The sequence below is a fragment of the Chanodichthys erythropterus genome, chromosome 11 (genome assembly GCF_024489055.1).
Source record: "Chanodichthys erythropterus isolate Z2021 chromosome 11, ASM2448905v1, whole genome shotgun sequence".
Classification (NCBI taxonomy): Eukaryota; Metazoa; Chordata; class Actinopteri; order Cypriniformes; family Xenocyprididae; genus Chanodichthys; species Chanodichthys erythropterus.
In genome coordinates, this window is record NC_090231.1 from 41019990 (window position 1) to 41041206 (window position 21217).

Genomic DNA, 21217 nt, shown 5'->3' on the forward strand with positions numbered 1-21217 from the left:
AGGTAGAGAAGTTAGGTTAAGACAACGTTTTTGGAGATCATCTGGCTGACAGAAATGACAGGTGACGTTCAATAGCCGTCAGTGGAGCTCGTGCCACGGTCTGAGGTGACGTCAGCCAAGAACCACTGATTGATCTCTGCAAACCACAGAATTGTGTTGTCAGGCTCGGATACGTTTGTCAAGACAGAAATAGACAGTTTGCATTCACAAGTTGCCTTATTTTTAGATGCTTTACTTGTTCTCATAGTGGGAGAAAAATAAATATGCTGTTCACTACTGGCGATGTATATTTTATTTATGTCATTATTCTTAACTGTCTTGAATATTTTACTGTCTTTTTTTTTTTTTTTTTTCAAGAAAAGGCCTTAATGTAGAAAAGCAGTTGCATGTGCAGGCACTCTCCAAAGGCGTCTCACAAACTCTTGTAGGATGTTGGCTAGACCCGACAAAGCTGAAAGACTTCAACAGATGGTGTGCGAGCAAAAGAAGTGCAAGGAGGGTTCATTTCAGTCTGTGAATAAACATGCCCTAAAAATACTCCTGAACCTTGCCGCCCCATCTCCCGTATTCCTCCTTCGTTCCCTCCATTCTTAAAGCCGTTTTTTCTGAGCTCCTTTGCCTGTGCAGTTGCTCCTTCTGTATTCGATAGCTCTCAAAAACGGCACCGTGTCAATTGTCACTATTTTAATAGCGCATTTTTAAGGTGCACATGGTGGTGTAGCATAGCCAGCACCTCAGACCTGACGTAATCCATGTACTTTACATGTGTCAGTACTTGTTTTCTGCCCCTCAGCTTAAAAATCTTTTAGTTTAGAAGCTAGTCACTTATTTTCATTCAGTTATTGCTAATGGTTGAGATTTTATTTCTTGTGGAGATAACATGCCCACTAGCACCCCCTGGAGGATGTGACACTTTTTTTAAGTTGAAAACGATTGAGCTGATTAAATGATGCGTGTGATTACAGGAAGCTTATTAAAAAAAAAAAAAGTAATAGTCTTAATGTTATTGCAGTGAAGAAAAACTTTAAAAAGGCTCCAGCCTATGAGATGGGTTTCAGACTTGAGTCCATGGCACAGGGTCTTTAAAACATCCTCAGGCATGTAGGATCAGCATAAGGAGCTGATATCACAGCGTAAATTTAGAACGTGCATCATTTTGCAATGAAACGAATATGGGGGTTGCGTGGGGGTGGGGGTTCTGCACCTGTTCTAGCTCCCCAGCGCACATATACAGAAGCCCCAGTAATAAAGTGATTGTCAACATGGTCTGATATCTGTCAAAAGGCAGCAGAAAATAGACAAATAGTTTCTAAGCGTCGCTCTGCTGTTGACTAGTAAATTCTGTATTTAAATTCTCTCACAATCTGGCTTTAAATAGCTGACATCACACTGCCCGGTAGATTTACCTAATAGCTGCTCTAGGAATCAGAGAAAAGAGTCTTAGTGCTGCCATCTAGAGGGACACACGGATGTGGGAAATCTCTCATATCATATATAAAACTAGTAATGTTATTACAAATAGTGAAACATTTAAATTAAATCTAAGTTTTAAGACAACAGTTTGTTTTTGCTGATGTAGCTAAGCTATTGCTAAACTGTCAACTTCACTGTTACTTCTAGCCACATTAGCATGTCCTTGCTAATGTTGTGGCAACTTAATTGGGTTGGTTACTGTTTTTATGCTTAGAACAGGATAATTGGTAAATATGAATATTTGCTAATGTTTTGTAGGTAAAATCACACTAAGCAATATTTTGAGTGTCAGAATATCTTAATTAGCTTTTGTCCACTTAACTCTCTTAACCTGTTGCCGAGATACATTTGCAATGACTCTTAAAACCATTATGACAGACGTATTTTAACAAGGTTTCTGGTTTAAACTCCAGCAAAAATGACAACAGAAACATTTTTTAAACTACAATTCAGTTCAAGTAGCCCTCTAAAAATGTTAGATGTTTCTCTACAAAAAAAAAAAAAAGCTGTAAATGTTGCCAGTGACTGTTTATTGTCATAGTTACATGAATAAACCTATAAATCTAATGGTACATAAATAAATCTAATTATACATTCTTCCTTAGTGGAAAATTACAGTTCCGCTGACTGAAACATGTATTTGAACTAATTTCAGAGCAAATATATCAAGACAATGAATTTTATTAAAAAGTTGGGGAACAATTAAGCTGCATCACACAGCTGTAAAATATCCAAAACTCCAAGACAAATATACTGTTTGGAGGGTAGATATTTCTATATATACATTACTCTGACCTTGAAATGATCTTTGACATGCATCAAGATGTAAACAATACCTACATATACTCATTGCTCAAGTGAATTATAAATATCCTTCACACAAGTCTGGTCAAGATCCTTATTTGCTAACAAACTGTTGTATTTGTGTGAGAAAAGCCATCGCTGATCAAATTAAGTTGACGTCTGTTATCTGTGGTGTGAATTCGCTTCTTTCTGCCAGTCATTTTTGTGAGGGCCACTTCTACTTCTGTAGCTGAGTAGAGTTACAATGTTTCCATTGCTTCTGAGCATGAGCTGATCTATTCGTCAGGGCTTAGATATCATAAGGACATGACAGTCGTTCTTGATGCTGAAATTCATTGGCACACTTTGAGTTTCAGATCAGATTCAGACTATGGCGACATTCGCAAAAAAATTTATAATGCTTCCCCATTAATTACTTCTAATAATCTTATTTACAAGACACTTGACTTTTTTTTTTTTTTTAATGATGTTTTCCTAAATTGGAAAATTACTTTTTTTCTAAAATATTATTCTATTTTTACGCAGATAAAATTGAAGTTTCTCAAGTTTCTCTTTGTCAGTATTTTTTTTTTTTTTAAATACAATCTCCTGAGAACGACTGATCCAAATATTTAAGAAGGATTTAGATTCTCAGTATCGTGAGATTTGTGCAGTGTGAATGTTTTATACTGCTGTGTTATGTAACGGCCTCTCATATATCTGGATTTATTTACAGTGAAGAGGCAAACATACACACGCTGAAAGAGAATATTACTTATGCTGTTATTTATTTATTTATGCAATTTTTTAAATCATTGTTACTTTTCATTATTTCTCAAATAGATAATCAGTTTGCATTTACCTTACAGAATCTCTCAAAAAGTAATTTTATTGTTTTTTGTTTTTTTTTAAATTTAATTCATATTTTTTTAAAATATATATTTATAGCTAGAAAATAACAATCAGTTTTTTTTTTAACTCATGTTCTTAATTTTGGTGACATGGTTGCATATTTCAAAGGCTAAACACTTTCTTCATTTGTTGAAAAAGAAAATAATTCTGATTCTAATTTTTCAAGAGTTTCAGGTCCTATTGTGTATTAGTGTCATTTCTGTGTTATTCTTACAGATAGAAAGTGTTTCAGAGAGCAAGGCAGCGGGTGAGAGATTGTGTGGTCAGATCAGATGGCAGTTGCTATTCCAGAAGCTGTGGCCATGTAGGGCAGCAACTATAAACTACCAGAGGGAGCACACAGGACTCATGATGGCTTTATGTGTGTATGTGTGTGTGTTTGAGTGTTTGTAAATGTACGTTTATAGATTTGTGCATATGAACATTAGCTTCATTTACAAAAACGGTACTATATATGTTAATACTATGGTTTTTTTGGATACTTTCATGCAATACCATGGTGGTGTTTAAAGTACCATTGGAGTACCATGTAGAGTCTGTGGTATATGAATAGGTTAATTATACAGTACCACAGTATTGCCATCTTATATCATTATGTACCATGGTACCCCTACAGTGCTTTTGTAAGGGTATGTGTGATGTGATGGGTGATATTTTAAGAATAAGCTGTAATGTGGTCTCTGTGATGTAAAACTGTGTGTGTGTGTGTGTGTGTGTCCATCTGCCAAACTAATTACTGAGGAGTCAGTTTTAGTGTGATGCTCCTTCAGCTGTTTGTAGGAGATATATTGTTATATATTTTGATAGATAACATACACAATATATACAGGTAAATATTTCAGATGGATGGATGGATGGACAGATGGATGGATGATTGATGGACAGACCTAAAGATGGATGGATGGATGGATGGACAGATTATTTTTTATTTTACAGTCACTGTTGTAGACAAAGTGGTTTGTGATTTTAAAAATGAAAATTTTTGTTTCTGAGCTTTAACTGTGGATATGTTTCTCTGATGTAATGACACTTTTAAAAGCAGGAAAAGGATTTTGGAGTGAAAGTAGTCAGCAGCAGTAGAAGAGGTTGCCATAGTAACTCATGGTATGTGAGAAAGATTCAGTCATGTAGTTAGAACTTATGTAAAGAAAACTCTTTCAGTAACACACACACACAGTCTTTCTCACATCGCATCCGCAACGGTCGTCAGTCACACTTCTGTGAACCCATTAATGAGTGCTGCCACAGTCGATAAATGTCGAAATCTGAGATGTGAGATGCCATGAGTGTGTGTGTTGGGTGACTGAAGTGTTGCTGCCGTGTCATTCCTTTTAGATGATTTCAGATTTTCCATGTCTATTAACATAATTCAGCCCAGAGTCCCAGGAACACATTGATAAGACATCAGTGTTTTTGGTTGGCTTTGGTTTCTTTGTAACATTGTAGTTATCCTGAATGCATGTAGAAACTCACAACAAAGACGTATTTAACCTCAATCTTGCTGTTAAAACGTTAGTGGAGCATGTATGTCAATTATTATTAGTGCTTCATTTGCATGACGCTGCTGTTTCAATACCTCAGATTGTAAGTAATTCTGCAGTTATATCTGGGATATCAGTGCTCTTTTCCAAAGCATTTTGAGCTGCCTACAAAGGGAGTATATTAAAGCATCATAGTTGTGCTTCTGATGCTATGGGACCGTTCTCACAGAAAGTGTTTCTGCATCCATTGTGTTGCTTTTGAACTGTTTTTCTATGTAAACATTTTAGGTTCGTTCATACCCAGGATGATAATGATAAAGATATAGCTTTAAAAATCATTCTAAATTTAAAAGAATAGTAGAGTTCACTCCACAATATAACAATAACAACACAGAGGATTGATATAGCTGGAATCACTTTCAGAATGATTTTTGATAATAAATACATTAACAGCCAGTCAGAATCTATCCTCCTTTAAAAAGCTCAAGCAATTTGGTGCATTCCCACCATGCTGTTATACAGTGAAGTAAAAGCTCCATTCATTTTCTCTAAGGAAACTGATTTTGAACGATAACTGATAAAGACTTTAAAGACAGACAAACTACTTGCTTCTACTGAAGCCATCAGTCCACTTTATTTCAGCTTTAAAATAATTGTGTTTAACAGTGGAGAAAAACTACATCACCCATGATGATGTAGAGAAAATTACACCAATGATTGAGTTGAAAAAAGCAATGTGCTCCGAAAGATCTCTTTTGCTCTGCATACTCACATGAACCACTGCAAATCTATTTGATCTCTCTAAGCTCTCAAAATACTGAAACGTTTGTACATGCATGGTTTGCAATATACTTAAAATATATAATTTTTCTACTTTTGTAAATGTGTAGTTTTATATTTCTCCATCGTTTTTAATTAGATTTTGCTGTTCACAGTGCTTCATGGGATTGTAGTTTTTTCCTTCACTGAAGTACAGTCTTGTACCTTTTGTATTTTTGTCCAATTTTCCAAAACTTTTTTTGCTTCAAATCAAAGTTTGTAGTGTTGTGATTCACCTTACCTTGTAGCTTGGCTTGGTTCATGGCTTATAACTCTTTAACAAAGACTACATTAAAATCCCGATGAGAAAACCGAATGAAAAAAAAAAAAAAAACTTCTGGAACCAGCGCCTCTGAAATAGGGGGTGGGCAATGTAGCACTCTTTTACCCTAATTACAAGATTCCAACTTGTAAAAAGCGTTCACGTCCTCGTAGAACTCGTAATTACAACTTACTCATAATTTTCCGAGAGCTCTGAATTGTACCACGTGACTTCTGCAGATTAATTTTGGTGTTGATTGTGTTGACACAGAAATGCATAACGTGCAGCTCTGAGTAGAATTTTATGTGTTGTCATCTCGTAATTGACATGATGTGAACACAGCATTTAGAGCGGATGACAAAACTGCAGTGTGTGCTTATATAGTTATCGTTATAATTATCTTTTTAAGTTATCGTTCTTGGTGTAAACAGGTCTTCATCACTTATGTCTTTTTTTTTGCAGTGTCTCATAGCTTTCTAAAAATGCGGCACTCAAGTTAAAAGAAGTGTCTAAGTGTTTAAATATGTGTATCCTAGTTTTTTTTTTCTTTTCAAATTCCACTCATTCCTTGTGTATCACGTTTAATGTAATTAAACAGTTGATAATTTTATCCAGTAGCCTATTTGTTTGCTCTAATATTTGGATTGCACCGTTGGCTTAGCAATATTCTAATGGAAAACTAAAATTAGTTTTAAATCTGTGCAAAATATAGGGGAAAAATCATCTAAATTCTGCAGAATGCCATTTATTATGGTAAAGTCTGCTAAATGGATGAATCCAGTTTTCAGTTTTATGTCATATTAGCATTCGTTAACTTCTAGTCCTTGACGTACTTTTGATTGTCTTGTTTGTTTGGTTTTTTTCTTTATTGAAAACTGTTCCTCTCAGTTTGATGCAATGGATGCCTGCAAAATAAAAGGCAAAAATCAGTGGCTGTGTATGTGAAAGGTTAGCAGCGGTCAGGCCGAGGGAAATGTTGCATTGCCTCCTGTGGCGTTTTGAGATCTTGTCATTGTTTTCCCTCCTCGGACAATTACCTCCATCGAGAGAGAAAGAACAGACAGGAGAATAAAAGGCAGCCATCCAAACAAATGACAAGCTATTAATACAGCCCTAGCTACTTTATTTACACACAATTACCAGGAGCTTTTTCCAAGTCTGTATTCATGCTTTGGTAAGGTGATAATTCCTTTCCACTAGAGACATTAGACCAGCATACCTGCCTTGTGTGCTTGTGTGAGTGTGAGTGTGTGTTTGGCTTGACCTGTCCACTATATTTATACAGACTTTGTGAATGTGTTGTTCTGTATTTACACTGACCACAATGTGGCATATGAGCGCATTATAAAGATTTTAAAAGAGTAGTTTGATGAATAGGTGAATAAACAAGTGCCCTGCTGAACAGCAGTGCTCTTTCACATTTATTTTATTGGGTTTTAATGAGTTACTAAATGGCTTATTGGAATACTTGATTTTGATTGGTCAATAAGATTCAAATATTCAAACATGTAGTCAGTTTTTTGGAAGAACCCTGTTTAGCTTTTTCCTAAACTGTTGGGGTAAATTTTTTGATAATGACTGTAAGACTTTACATTAAAACACTGACATTCTGATCATGCTTTATGATTGTATATATTGACGCATTTACATGTGCAACAAAACTGATTACTCATTTTAAAATCCAGACAAAGCAAGAAAGCCATTTACATGATGCTCACTGCAGCTTCATTGACACTATTTCTATATAATGTTAATATATATTTAAAAAAAAAATAGAGAAATATTTTATTCTCAAATAAGCAGAGACAAAATATGATGCAACAAATTACAGCGATCCTGATATAAAGTGTGTTCACACTAAGTTATTCATTCTCAATGTGAGTTGGAGATCCGATCGTTTTTCTTTAAACACAACCCAACTAAAATAGTAGTACAGTTCTGACCCTAAAGGTCAGTCATAATTTGGTTTGAAAGGTCACCTATTAAAGGGCTTCCCCAGCCGTCCTGGTAGGGTTTGGAGAAGACAGACATCTCCTCTCATGCTGATAGCGCATTACCTCACGTTTAAAGATCGACCCCCACACAAACCACACACTCATGTCGGTAACAGGTGGATGGCGGGAAATGAATTTACTTAACAGAGTGGAAGTGGCAGCTGCGTTCATCCAAGGCTGTTATTTAAAGGCTCAGGATTGCATTATTGACTGCTTATTAGCGTTTATGTCTTTGGTTTCATTCGTAGGCAACCTTTTTTTTTTGTTTGCATTTGGACAATATGGCCAGTTGTGAGGTGTGTTCACATATATTTGGTATCAGAAAGCTCTCTGGGGGGATAAAAGAGCCCTATGGAGTTGGAGCTCCTGTTGTGTCTCTGACTTTGCTCCTCAGGAATCCCTCTCTCAGCTGTGTCTCGGGTGTCCTGTCACATCCACATTTAGACATTTGTCACCCCTCCTCCATCAGTGCTTCCTTCCACCCTTCCTGCTCTGCCTCTTTTCGACCTTTCCATTTACCTTGTTGTGTCTCTTTATGTCCATTTTGTATCATCTAAATTTTCCCAAAATGCTCCTGTTGGTTCCACCTAAAACGAAACACTGATCTGAAGAACCTGTGATGAGACATCAAGGGGCTTGTTTGGAAGAAATGATTCTTGATTAGAAGAGGGTCTTTTGGTGAACCTAAAGTGCAAAGAACCAAAGACAAGCCTTTATTTTTGTCTTTCTCCACATCAGCTTCTCCATCTGCCTCTGACCTCTCCATCTGCCTTTTGTTAGTTTTTCTTTTCTAACCTCTCATCTCTTCATGCCTCATCTCTCATTCTCTTGTCTCTCTTCTTTCTCAACTTCCATTTTCTCATCTCATCTGGTCGCATCTTTCATTCTTCTTTCTGTTCTTGTCTCGTCTCTTCTCTTTTCTTCCCATTTGGTCTCATCTCTCATTCTCTTGTTTCTTCTCTCTCAGCTTTATTATCTTCTTTCTCAACATTCATGACCTTTTCTTTTATCATCTCTTTTGTTTTCATCTCATCCATTAATCTTCTCTTCTCTAATTTCCCCTTATGTTCTTGTCTCATTTCTCATTCTCCTGTCTCTTCTCAACTTTCTTTATCTCTTCTTTCTCAACGTTCCTTATCTTTTCTGTTTTCATCTTCTCACCATCTTCTTTTCTCTCATCTTTCATTGATTCCCAATTTGCGTTATCTATTATCTTCTCTTCTGTTTTCATCTTCTCTTCTCAGTTTCTTACTTCTCTCTAAACTTTAATAATCTCTTCTTTCTTAACATTCGTTATCTTTCGTCTTCATCTTTTCTTCTCTCTTAACTTACTCTCTTCTTTCTCAAGTTTCATTATCTGTTATCTTCTCCTCTGTTTTCATTTTTTCTTCTCATGGTCTCATTTTGTCATCTCTCATTTTCCCTTCAGTTCTTGTCTCAATTTGTCTCTTCTCATTTCTTCTGTTCTCATTCTCTTGTCTCTTCTTATCTTTTCTCAATTTTTATTATGTCATTTCATCTCATCACATATCATCTCTCATTCTGCTCATTTTCCCTTCTGTTCTTGTCTCATGTCTTCTCCTTTCTTCTCATTCTTATGTCATTCATCTTTTCTCCTCATCTCATTCTCTCTTATCGTCTCTATAGTTTACTTTTTTGCAGTCTATATTTGGTTTGTGTGCGGTTGGCGCTCCACCCACTCAGCCCTACAGAGACCCCTGGCTTCCATCTCTACATTTAATTACACCTCCTCCATCCTCCTCTTTCCCTTTCAACCTCTCCATCCGTCTCTCTCATCAGGAACTCCTACATGTCCTGTTGTTCATCACTCCCCCTCTTTCATACATTATTCTGCTGCTCAGCACAAACAAACACAGACTCATTTACATCGAGCAGCTTTGCCCCGTAACACCCACATCACTGGCACACAGTTCTTCTTGGCATCTCACACACTGAGAGTGAGTGATATTTATAAGATTGCTGAAATATAGCTATGATTTTTTCGAAAACTACAGAATCACAGCCAGGGGTTTTAACAGATGATTTTGCTCACATTTTCGTTATTAAACTTTTAAAACATATTAAAATGTCTGACATTCTTAAAGAAGAGAATGGTTACAAAATAATTCATAAGTGGTGATAAGATGCGTGGGATAGTGGAACTTGTTTTTGTTTTTTAAGATTAACTTGTGATCCGATTAGCTTGCGATTTGATTCTGATCTTGATTTTATATTGATTTATTTGGCTAAAGATAGGTACTGTAGGGCCCACATGTTCATTTTTCTCAAGGAAACAAATCTCTGTCAACAAATGCTGTAAATATACAGGGTAATTTGTTAGCTGGTTTTATTAAAGGTTAAAATTAACAACTCATTCTTATACAATTAATATAAAGCATTTTTTATTATAATGTTATAATATTTTTAATTGTAAAAATATATGTAATTTAGTGCATATATTTTGCAAAATGCTTCTCTAGAGTTAATTTTTCTAGCTAACTAACATGATATGTGGTCATTGAATGTCTTTACGTGGCATGTTGTTCACAAGCAGTTTTATTCACGTCTTTCTGCAGTTGAAACACTCATTAAATGATTACATGAGACATGACACATTTCAGTAGCTCCACTGTAAATGCAATATGCAGGTCAATGGAATGACAATAAGCGCAAGGTCTAGTTTTTTAAAAGTCGAACTTCTTTTAACTTGAGCATCACATTATATAAAGCCTTGTCATCACACTACAAAAGACACAAGACCCAAATGCAAAGATCAAAAATGTCAGTCTAGCTCATATTTACATAGAAAAACAATGGAAAAGCAATGCAGTGAAATTCAAAAATGCATTCTGCACTCTAAAAAGTAATTTGGGGACCTTTTACCACAACTTAAATAAATAAATGATTGCAAGTTAAAAATTTTAATTTACTGTTTTAATTAGACCTTTCCCCCTGTGTTCAAGCTAGTCCTAGACTAAAGTGCATGTATAAGCTTTTTTAACTGAAAGAAACTTGCTCTGACATATCTTAAAATATGTCAGTGCCATTTTTTTGTCTCAAGATGCACACCAATAATGTTTTTTTCTAGGGCACGTTTATTTAAAATTTATTTAATCCTAGCTTAGTCCAAGCCCAGTCTTTTTTTTTAATTGTTTGCAGTAACTTAATGAAATTGTCTTTGGAAATCATGCAGTGGATTTCTAGTTCCCAGCATGCTTTGCATAGGACTGGATAAGGAGAATAAATGTAGAAAAATTGAGTTTTTTTTTTTTTTTTTTTTTGTGACTAGTAATATCTTACTTGTTCATTAAATATACATGTTAAATAAGTTAAGTTAGCATGTGTTATGATAGCTGTTGAATTGAAATGAAATAAATTAAGGGCTACAACTCTTAATATTTTTTGAGTAATCAACTTAAACATTTGTATTTATGCTACGAATTATGAAGTTCCCCTAACTCAATGTAGCTTGTTGTTTGAACATAAATTCACTCAAAGTTGTCATTAACTCCAAAAAATTGATGGAAACTTTTTAAAAACAGTTTTTTTTTTTAGAAAAAAAAAATGTCTTTTAGAGTGTGTGTGAACAGCCTCTAAGAATCTTGCTAAGTTTTTTTTTTCATCACAGATGTGTTTAAATCGAATGGGTTTTAAACTACTTCCTTCTCATGCTAGGTTAATCTTATGTTAAATAATACTATTGAACATACTGTATCTAATAGAGTTCTCAACACAAACCTAGTTTGTGCATGTGAAATACACTATTTCATTTTTTTGTTATTGAGGATAAACATTCATTTATGATCTGTCTTTTTTCCTCTCTCAGACGTTCACAGCGTGGTGTAACTCTCATCTGCGTAAAGCGGGAACTCAGATCGAGAACATTGAAGAGGATTTCAGGAACGGCCTCAAACTCATGCTGCTGCTCGAGGTCATTTCAGGTAATGACAACAAGATTTCTAAGATACACCTTGATTATACTTATAAAGCAAATCTGAATTAGATACTGATATCATATGCTGCAGTAAAATTCACACACACTAAACAGACAGGCCTCAGTGGAGTCGTTATCATCTTCATCAGCTGTCATCTTGTACAGTCATATTTAAAAGGAGTTTGTGACTACAGACTAAATACAGACTGAATACACAGTGCTAAAGAGCATAAATGGAGCTCATGACTCATACTTATTTTATCCTTAGAGGAGTCATTAGGAAAGACAGCGACATGCGTGGTTAGTTTTCAGCACATTCGGCACAGTCTGAACAGTTGAGTGTGTGTGTGATAGAGACTCAAATGGTCTTTCACCACAGATGTGACGTCATGGATCAAATCACCTGCTGTCTGAAAAAGTTTACTTTCTTTATGCATTTTCCTGGTTTTATATTGAGCAATTTATCAGGACACTTTATTCCAAAGCAAAACATTGTGTTCATTACTCGCTCTGACTCTGAAAAGGATTTTTGATTGTAATCAAAATGGATATCATTTGACTTTAAAGGTGAAGTGTGCATTGTTATAATACTGAATGTTATAATAATACTGTCTACTCTTCCAGTTTGATGTGTAATGGTTTTCTGAAGAGTATAAAACTGTGAATCTGTGGAAGTACTGAGCTTTTTGACGACAAAAAATAAAGACCGATAGGGCGGTAGTGTTTGGGAAAACCTATTTGGAAGCAGTAATTATTTTTGCAATTCTGTTTGGTTCCACTAGAGGTGCAGAAGTTGCATTTCACCATAAAAATAATGATCTGTTTACATTGATAACTGATATCGGTTGGGTCTGATTTTTTTCGGCAGGTGAGAGACTTCCCAAACCTGACAAAGGAAAGATGCGTTTCCACAAGATCGCCAACGTCAACAAGGCTCTGGATTTCATCTGTAGCAAAGGAGTCAAACTGGTGTCCATCGGAGCTGAAGGTGTGAATCTTATAGTATACAATATGTCTGCCATCAAGACTTTTATATACTAACTAGGGCAGTTAATTTAGTGCAGTTTGTACATGCTGCTTATGTTCAGTGAAATAGAAATAAATAAAATATTATATTGATAATATAATCTCTTCACTTATGGCTCGTTTCCACTCAGTGGTACGGTGCAGTATAGAACGACTTTTTTTTTTTTTTTTCCTCAATTGTCAGAAGTTGTGAATGGTACCAAAATATCAAACCTGTAAAGTACCACTTTTTTGTTACCTTTCCATTGCAGTACCTAGCACAGTAGTCCAGGGTACACAGTAGTACCTAAAGGGTGGAGCTAGTCGTACTGCAGAACGTTGATTGGTTGACAGAGAACTGTCACTTGAGATTATTACATTTCTGATTATTACCAATGTTGAAAACAGTTGTGCTGCTTTATATTTTTGTGGAAACCATGATATATTTATTTCCAGGATTCTTTGATGAACAAAAAGTTCAAAGAAACAGCGTTTATTTGAAATAGAAATCTGTTGCAACATTATAAATGTCTTTACTGTCGGTTTTGTGCATCCTTGTAAAGTATGTCTTTCAAAGAAAATCTTAGAAAACTTTTGAAAGGTACTGTATATGATTAATTAAGTTTATTAATCAGAATGCCAGTTAATTAGATTACATTTAAGTATTTAAAACTGATAGCCCTCATACTAAATGTATATATGTAAACCTTCACAAAAAAAGGAGAGTTAAAAAAAAACAAAAAAAAAAAACAGATTTAACCAAAATTCTGTCTCTTGCTCTGCAGAGATTGTTGATGGCAACGTGAAAATGACTCTTGGAATGATCTGGACCATCATTCTCCGTTTCGCTATCCAGGACATTTCTGTGGAGGGTACAAAAACACATTTGCATCGTGATAAAGACATTCACGAAACGACGTGACTGGTCATGTTACTAATTCAACACTCATTATCACTTCAGCAGAGTTTGTTCATAATATGCAAATGGTTTTCTGTGCGTGTGTGTGACTCCACAGAGACTTCTGCTAAAGAGGGTCTGCTACTGTGGTGTCAGAGGAAGACCGCCCCCTACAGGAACGTCAACGTACAGAACTTCCACATCAGGTGAGAGTGATTGAACATCTCTCAGTATGACAGACACAGTCATATCTCTGAGTGTTTACTTTATGTTGTCTTTGCAATATCAGAATGCTCTGGATATGACTGACACAATTCAACTCACATTTGTTTGCAAAACATTCTACATTGTAGTCATAGTGTTTTCAAATGTGATACCAAATAAAATATTGCCAATTTATATAGCAGTACTATCTATTAATTGTAAAATATTTGTAAATTTTTGAAAGTCATCAGCTATAACGTATAATAAGCCTGAACTGCAAATGATCAGATTACTGTTTTATTATTTATTAACAATTACAAAACATTTATTTGTTAAATTAAATGAACAATTGTCACAAAAGCACATCATAATTAATATCACATTTAGCTTCATTGTTTGAGTGTTATTTTAGAATCATTATGATACTGCTATAGTTTTTATTAATATTTTGAATCCGTTTTTATTTTTATAATTTCTGGTTTAGTTTTAATTTTAGTTAATGTTTTTGTATTTTATTTTATGTTTTTGACATTTTTAGTAGTTTTAGATTTTTTTTTTTTAATGTCTATATGGATTTTATTAATTTTATTTTTGTTTTACTTATTTTAATACATCAAGTTAAACTAAATGAAAATGAGAAATGCTGCCTCGGCAGCTACAGTAGCTGAAATAATATAAGTTAAATTTTGTATATTTTATTTCAGATAAACATTTTTTTTTTTTTTTTTTTTAAGGTTTTGATTTTAGTCAACTATAATAACCCTGCATTATTTGTTACTGGCATCACATTTATTAATAATTATTTTTTCAGCTTATGATAAGCATTAGTTTTCATGCTAAATAAATACTTAAATGACTAATTAAAAAAAAAAAAGTTAATGCATTAACTAAAAATTAACTAACAATGAGCAATTCATTTGTTACGTTGTTTGTTCATCTTTGTTAACATTAATAAAGATTAAGTTAAAAAAATATTTTAACTTTTAATTGATTTATATTCGTAAATATAAATGTATAATGTTAACTACTGTAGTTAGCTAATGTTAACAAATTGAAGCTTACTGTAAAGCGTTACTGTTTTATCTGTTCTCTCAGTGGAACATCAGTATTGCAGGTTTTCTCATGTTTTGTCTCTGCTGTTCCTCATGTTAGCTGGAAGGACGGCCTCGCTCTGTGCGCCCTCATCCACAGACATAGACCAGACCTCATTGACTACTCTAAACTCAGAAAGGTGCTGCTTTTGTGTTTTCTGACAGTCACTCACTCTTTTTTGATCAGCTTGCCTTTAAATATTTCACATTTATTCTCTGTGAGGAGGTTTCAAGTAATTTCAAAGCAATTTGGCCAATCTCTATTCCAGACTTGCGCAGAACTGCATTGCAATCATTTGCCAAAATGATATTTGTGTGAAAATATTATGAAGTCTGTAAACAGGAATCAGCCAAGGAAACTCTTTATTGCTGCTGTTCCATAAGCACCACCTACTGCTGGAGAGTGAATTTGTGTTTTCATTCAGTCTGTCTGCTGTTCTTGCTATGTGTATATATTGTGTCTTATGTTGCATAATTTCGTAAATCTAAAGTCAGACCATTCTGTTTTTGCTTTAAATTTTTTAATTCTTCAATCTAATTTAAATCCAAAACTGCTCATGTTACATGTGAGTTGCGTCTTTTTTTGGATCATGATTCAATTCAGTGGTTGCCTGTTTCAAATGGCAACAGATCAGAATAAAATTGGCAACCGGTATTGGAATCGGCCAATTTGCTTGTAAAAAAAAAAAAAAAACGGCAACTGGTATGACAAAACATGATCGATGCTTACTTGAGTCTAAAGTTCCACATCTGAGTTGTTTTTAGACTATGACTTGAATGCTCAAATGTTTGATTCAAATCTCAAATTATAAATAATAAAACAGATAGTTCTGACACTAAAATTTGTCTAAATGAGTAAGTGTTTCTCTTTATAAACGTGTATGATTGTTCTACAGTCCATTTTGCTTGAACAGCTTAAAATAAGTAATATGAATGAATTTTCAGATATTACTACAAGACAATTTTGTGATTTGTAACATTAAAAAAAAACTTTTGAAAAAAAAAATCAAGCTGAATATAGTGCCCACAAATAAGAGTTTCAGGCATTATATTCTACCCTAAAAATTACAGTGTCTGTAATGCCTTTGAAAAAAGTCAAGGAGCAACAAAATTGACCATGTTCATGGAAAGTGCAATAGAGCAAAATCATGGCATAACTTTTCAGGGGGTCAGTATTTGATTTTTGTTGTTCCTCTGAAGGACGATCCTATTGGAAACCTGAACACTGCATTTGAGGTGGCAGAGAAATACCTGGACATCCCAAAAATGCTTGATGCTGAAGGTGAGTGAAAGAGCACCTCAACACACCTCTGATCATACCTATTTTTATGAACTTAAACCTAAATTTTGTCTTAAATATCTTAAATGGTCTTAAATTTGGGGACTGAAAAAAAGGAATCATGACACGAAACAAAAGACAGAATGTTATTTAACACATTCATTATATGAAAAATCCAATATTGACTGACCTCTAATTCATATTGATACATTAGTACATAAAATACATATCTATATATTGAATAAAACATAGTTTAACATAGTTTAAAATTGCAGATACCCTGTTTTGTTCTATATAGGCATACTGTATTATTTTTTTTTTTTTTTTGTGAAGATCCGAAGTCTTAAATCGATTTTAAATACTCTGTTAAAGAAGCCAAGTAACTTTCAGACATTATTATGAGAAGGAGATACATGTAACACACAAAACTAACTCCAGCCTTGCATTTAAAAGAGCCGATCATCTCTTTTATAGAGCTTCTTACTCTAAGCACATTTGCAGTAGCTGGACCAGCCTGAAAAATACATCTTTTTAGCTTAATTCTTTTTCTCAGTGGATGCGTGAGCGGGTCATATTTCATATTAAAGGCATGAACTTTATAATAGTCTATAGCTTGTCAAGATTAAATAAGACTTAATAGTTTATTTATAAAGAAAAAAATAAAAGAAATTGGACACTGGTGCTCACCACATGTTAGCGAGTATAAAAAAAAAAAAAAGTATGATGCCAATATTGCTGATTCAAAATGTTATTGAAATATAATCTTGGCAGATTGTTGATTTTTCATAGACAACTGTTGCCCAAGATGACTGCAGACTTGAACTCAACTTGATTCTCTTACTTTTGTCCTCAGACATTGTTAACACCCCTAAACCTGATGAGAAAGCCATCATGACCTACGTGTCCTGCTTTTACCATGCTTTTGCTGGTGCCGAACAGGTAAAAGTCATCACAACTCAAATCATATTTCATTCGAATTCAATTTTTCAAACTAACGTCTGTCATCATTACAGTATAAGATGTACAAACTGGGATCAGTTTGTGTAAATGATTGAGGGAAATTGATTTCAGTAAAGCATTGAGCTCCTAGACGCTCTCCAGCATAACACAGAGTAAATGAACGTGTAAATTAAAGTAAATGAAGTGAGGAGACTTGGATACAGGCGCATTAACTCCAAACAGAATTTGTTATGCCACTAAATGAACTGCTGGTGTACTCCATCTCTCTCTCTCTCTCTCTCTCTCTCTCGTCAGGCTGAGACGGCTGCTAACAGAATCTGTAAGGTTCTGGCTGTGAACCAGGAGAACGAAAGGCTGATGGAAGAGTATGAGAAACTGGCCAGTGAGGTGAGGAGATCTGCCTCTGTTTCTGAAACCTGTACACATCTGATTCCAATAGAGTGTTCCAAAAGTTCCAAAGTTGAGTTAGAATAGTTTGCAAGCATGTGATTAAAAACTGTGAAAGGGACTAGTGAGTAGATGAGTTTTACTGGTCAGCTTGATGATGTTTAAGTTTTGGCAAACACCATATCTCATAATGCAGCATAATTATGTGTTTATGCTGATAAAAAATATCAGACACGAAAAACTACACTTCAATGCTTTTGCGTTCGCTTGCAAATGTTTTGGGTTTCCCTTTGAAACGTTGCATTTGCTTGCAAATGTTTCGTTTATGAATGCAAAGTTTCTCTGGTGAGTGTAAAAGCATTACATTTTTCCTCCAACCTAATTTTTTTATCACTATATGTCCACTGAGGGGCTCCATAGATTTATTGTACTGCGTCTAATTTATGCTGATAAGAAAAAATACTAAATGACCGAAATGAGAATCAGCATTGAGAATAAAGATCATTTCCAAAGAAAAGAAACATAAAAGTAAAACTTTGTTTCTCATCAGGAGCTATTTAGGTGGCATCTCACTAGGGTTTGGAAAAGAGCTTAATCTCGTTGCTTCTAAACCTCCCAACATTGTCTAATGCCCATCATTCTCCGTTTCAACCTCCTCCGTCTCACTTTAGTTGTTGGAGTGGATTCGTCGTACCATCCCATGGCTGGAGAACCGAGTGGCAGAGCAGACCATGCGTGCCATGCAGCAGAAGCTGGAGGACTTCCGGGACTATAGGCGCGTCCACAAGCCTCCACGTGTTCAGGAGAAATGCCAGCTGGAGATCAACTTCAACACCCTGCAGACAAAACTCCGCTTGAGCAACCGCCCGGCATTCATGCCCTCCGAGGGGAAGATGGTGTCGGTAAGTCACGAAACCCATTGCAAAAGTTAGGTTTCTTCTTCTGGCCCCAATTCTGACCCTTTTGAAAAGTATCTTCTGCATGCTGCTCCAAAGCATAGTCTTCTTAACCAGCAAATTGTGTAAAAACTACTAGCATTTTACTTTATGAACAGCCATTTCCACTCCTTAGAAAATCGGCTAATCAAATCAAGTAAATTGATTGCCATTTGACTAATTGATCAAGGTACGATTTGAAACTAAGTAAGCATTTGTGTTTTTTTGCAGGACATCGCTAACGCATGGAAAGGTCTAGAGCAGGTAGAGAAGGGTTATGAGGAATGGCTCCTCACCGAGATTCGTCGTCTAGAGAGACTCGATCATCTGGCAGAGAAGTTCAAGCAGAAATGCTCCTTGCATGAGTCCTGGACCACAGGTACACATGCTCATTTTAGACAAGGGTTTAAATGTTAAGCAAATTTAAGAGATCTATGATACCTAGAGAAAGTGAGCCACGGAGAACACGGATTCACAGTTGGTCACATGTCCGCAACATTGACCAACAAAAGCTGCTTGGTTTAAAAGTGACTTCAGTGTTAGCAGTGCTGCATACATCATTACACTATTGACACTAGACTTTTTGCCGCAGCCATTGCGTTGCTGATTTAACATTCTCTGTTTGCAGGAAAGGAGCACCTGCTGTCTCAGAAGGACTATGAGACAGCCTCTCTGATGGAGATCAGGGCACTCATGAGAAAGCATGAGGCATTTGAGAGCGACCTGGCCGCCCACCAGGACAGAGTGGAGCAGATTGCAGCCATCGCTCAAGAGCTGAAGTAAGAAACAGAGAAAGTTTTAATAGGTGAATCTCACAAAACCTGTCAGAAAAATGGCTGTCATATTTCACCCCAAAATCAAAGTAATAATTTTTTGTTATATGTTAAAATATATTATATTTTGCATAAAGAAGAAAAAAAAAAAAAGACATTATGTTCATGATAGTGCTGTCAAATAGATTAATTGCAATAAATTGCATTTAACATAAAAGTAATATATTTGTGTGTATATATATTATTACATTTATTATTCCCCTTAACCCAAATCATTTTACTCTGGAACAAGTAATAGATTAATAAGACCAAAGATTGCCCATTTGATATACCCCAAATGAATTATATTTTTAACCAATATCTACATAAGAGACAGTGGCGAATATCCGAATGACCCGGGAGCTCACATCTGCGAAAGCGTCAAAACAAATAGTAAAATAGGTGCTATGTTTATATATGAGTCACATATTTGAGGTCTAACTAACTACATTCTCACCTAAAAAAACCTCTTTAAACTACATTTCATGACATAACAACAGTATTATTTAAAAAATATATGGTAGATTTGCTCGACCGCCATGACAGTCACCGCAAGTGGTATGATACAAATGGTGAAACAGTAAACCAGTGCTGATACTGGTAGAATATCGCACAGCTCTCAGCCAATCAGATTCAATAACCAGAAAGTAAACTGTTGTTTAAATATAATAAAATATATACACACGTATATTATATAAACAAACTTTTATGTTAGATGTGATTAATCGATTTGACAGCACTATGCTAATTAATTCTCATTACAAAAAAATAATTATATAATATACTAAAATATATAATTTAAATATAGTATATTTAGTATAGTATTTATATACATGATGGTAGTATTTGTTCTACTGCCTCTAATTTATGCTGATTTGAATGAAAAAATACTGAATGACATTAATGTCACAATCCAAAACATCTTAAAGGCACAGTATGTCATTTTCGGCGCTAGAGGTCGCATATTCAAAACAATAACAAAGGTGTAGCTTGATGACGCTGTGAAGGAGCTGGGAATGATGGGATTCTTCACCTTTACTGCTGATGGAAATCAATTTGACGGGACTCACAAGTCATGTTCATGTATAAGGTAATGAAATAGTTTTATAGTCACGTTTGATCATATGATTTTATTTCATTCCAATGTATTAGTTACAAAAAATAACAATGTTTAATGCTAAATTACTACTCATACATATCACTTTATTCGGCAAATTAAATAGTGAGGTAACGCAGCACAGGTTTACGTGTTCACAACAATCATACTAAACGTACATTTGAATGTACCCACAGCATTTGCAAAAAGGCTAACTTAACTATTTATGTATAACACATACTGTATTTAATTACACTGCCATAGACTTTTTAAACAATGCTAGGAAATTCCACACCGATATTGATCCTCATTTTATTTCTCCTCTTGTCTGAAACTCTTCTTGGGTCATTTGATTCACCCATATGTTTACGCTTCTTGGAGTTATCTTTGGCGACAGAACCTGCTGCAAACGATAATGAATAATCAGTGTCCGTGACGACTGTGCGGAACAACAACAGAGTGGGTTGCTAGACGCTACAACTACAACTTCTGCATTTTTTCATGAGACCCACTGTGTCGCCATGGTTTCAACGGCAGTAAAAGTGGAAACCGAGGATAACGTGGACATGACGCCATTGACAGGCGATGCAATGAGGAGGGACGTTACACTGGTTAAAATTGCGAATTTCTCTGGATTTAAACATTGTTGGAAACATTTGGAATAATGTAAGTACACAAGTCAACTAAATATATAGCACTGTGGTAGTGGCTTTTGGATATTTTGTTTAGAATCTTTTTATTAGGGAATCCAACAATTCAACAATCATTATACATATGTTTATAATGAGGACTCATAAAAGCTAAGGAAGAAACAAACAAAAAATAACAAAACAACAAAGCAAAACAATCCCCATACCACCCTAGGGACTTTTATCACATTAATGGGACAATC

General features: G+C 35.0%; 1 protein-coding gene across 1 annotated transcript in view; it reads left to right on the top strand.

The window, feature by feature from the left end:
* actn3b (actinin alpha 3b) overlaps window positions 1-21217 on the top strand; it is a 35793-nt gene that overhangs the window by 1231 nt on the left and 13345 nt on the right. The window contains exons 2-12 of the mRNA XM_067399832.1: window positions 11551-11665; window positions 12527-12646; window positions 13449-13535; window positions 13680-13767; window positions 14918-14996; window positions 16057-16138; window positions 16989-17074; window positions 17390-17482; window positions 18154-18384; window positions 18649-18796; window positions 19046-19196. Of these exons, the coding sequence (XP_067255933.1) occupies window positions 11551-11665; window positions 12527-12646; window positions 13449-13535; window positions 13680-13767; window positions 14918-14996; window positions 16057-16138; window positions 16989-17074; window positions 17390-17482; window positions 18154-18384; window positions 18649-18796; window positions 19046-19196 (1280 nt within the window). The remainder of the gene's footprint in view (window positions 1-11550; window positions 11666-12526; window positions 12647-13448; window positions 13536-13679; window positions 13768-14917; window positions 14997-16056; window positions 16139-16988; window positions 17075-17389; window positions 17483-18153; window positions 18385-18648; window positions 18797-19045; window positions 19197-21217) is intronic.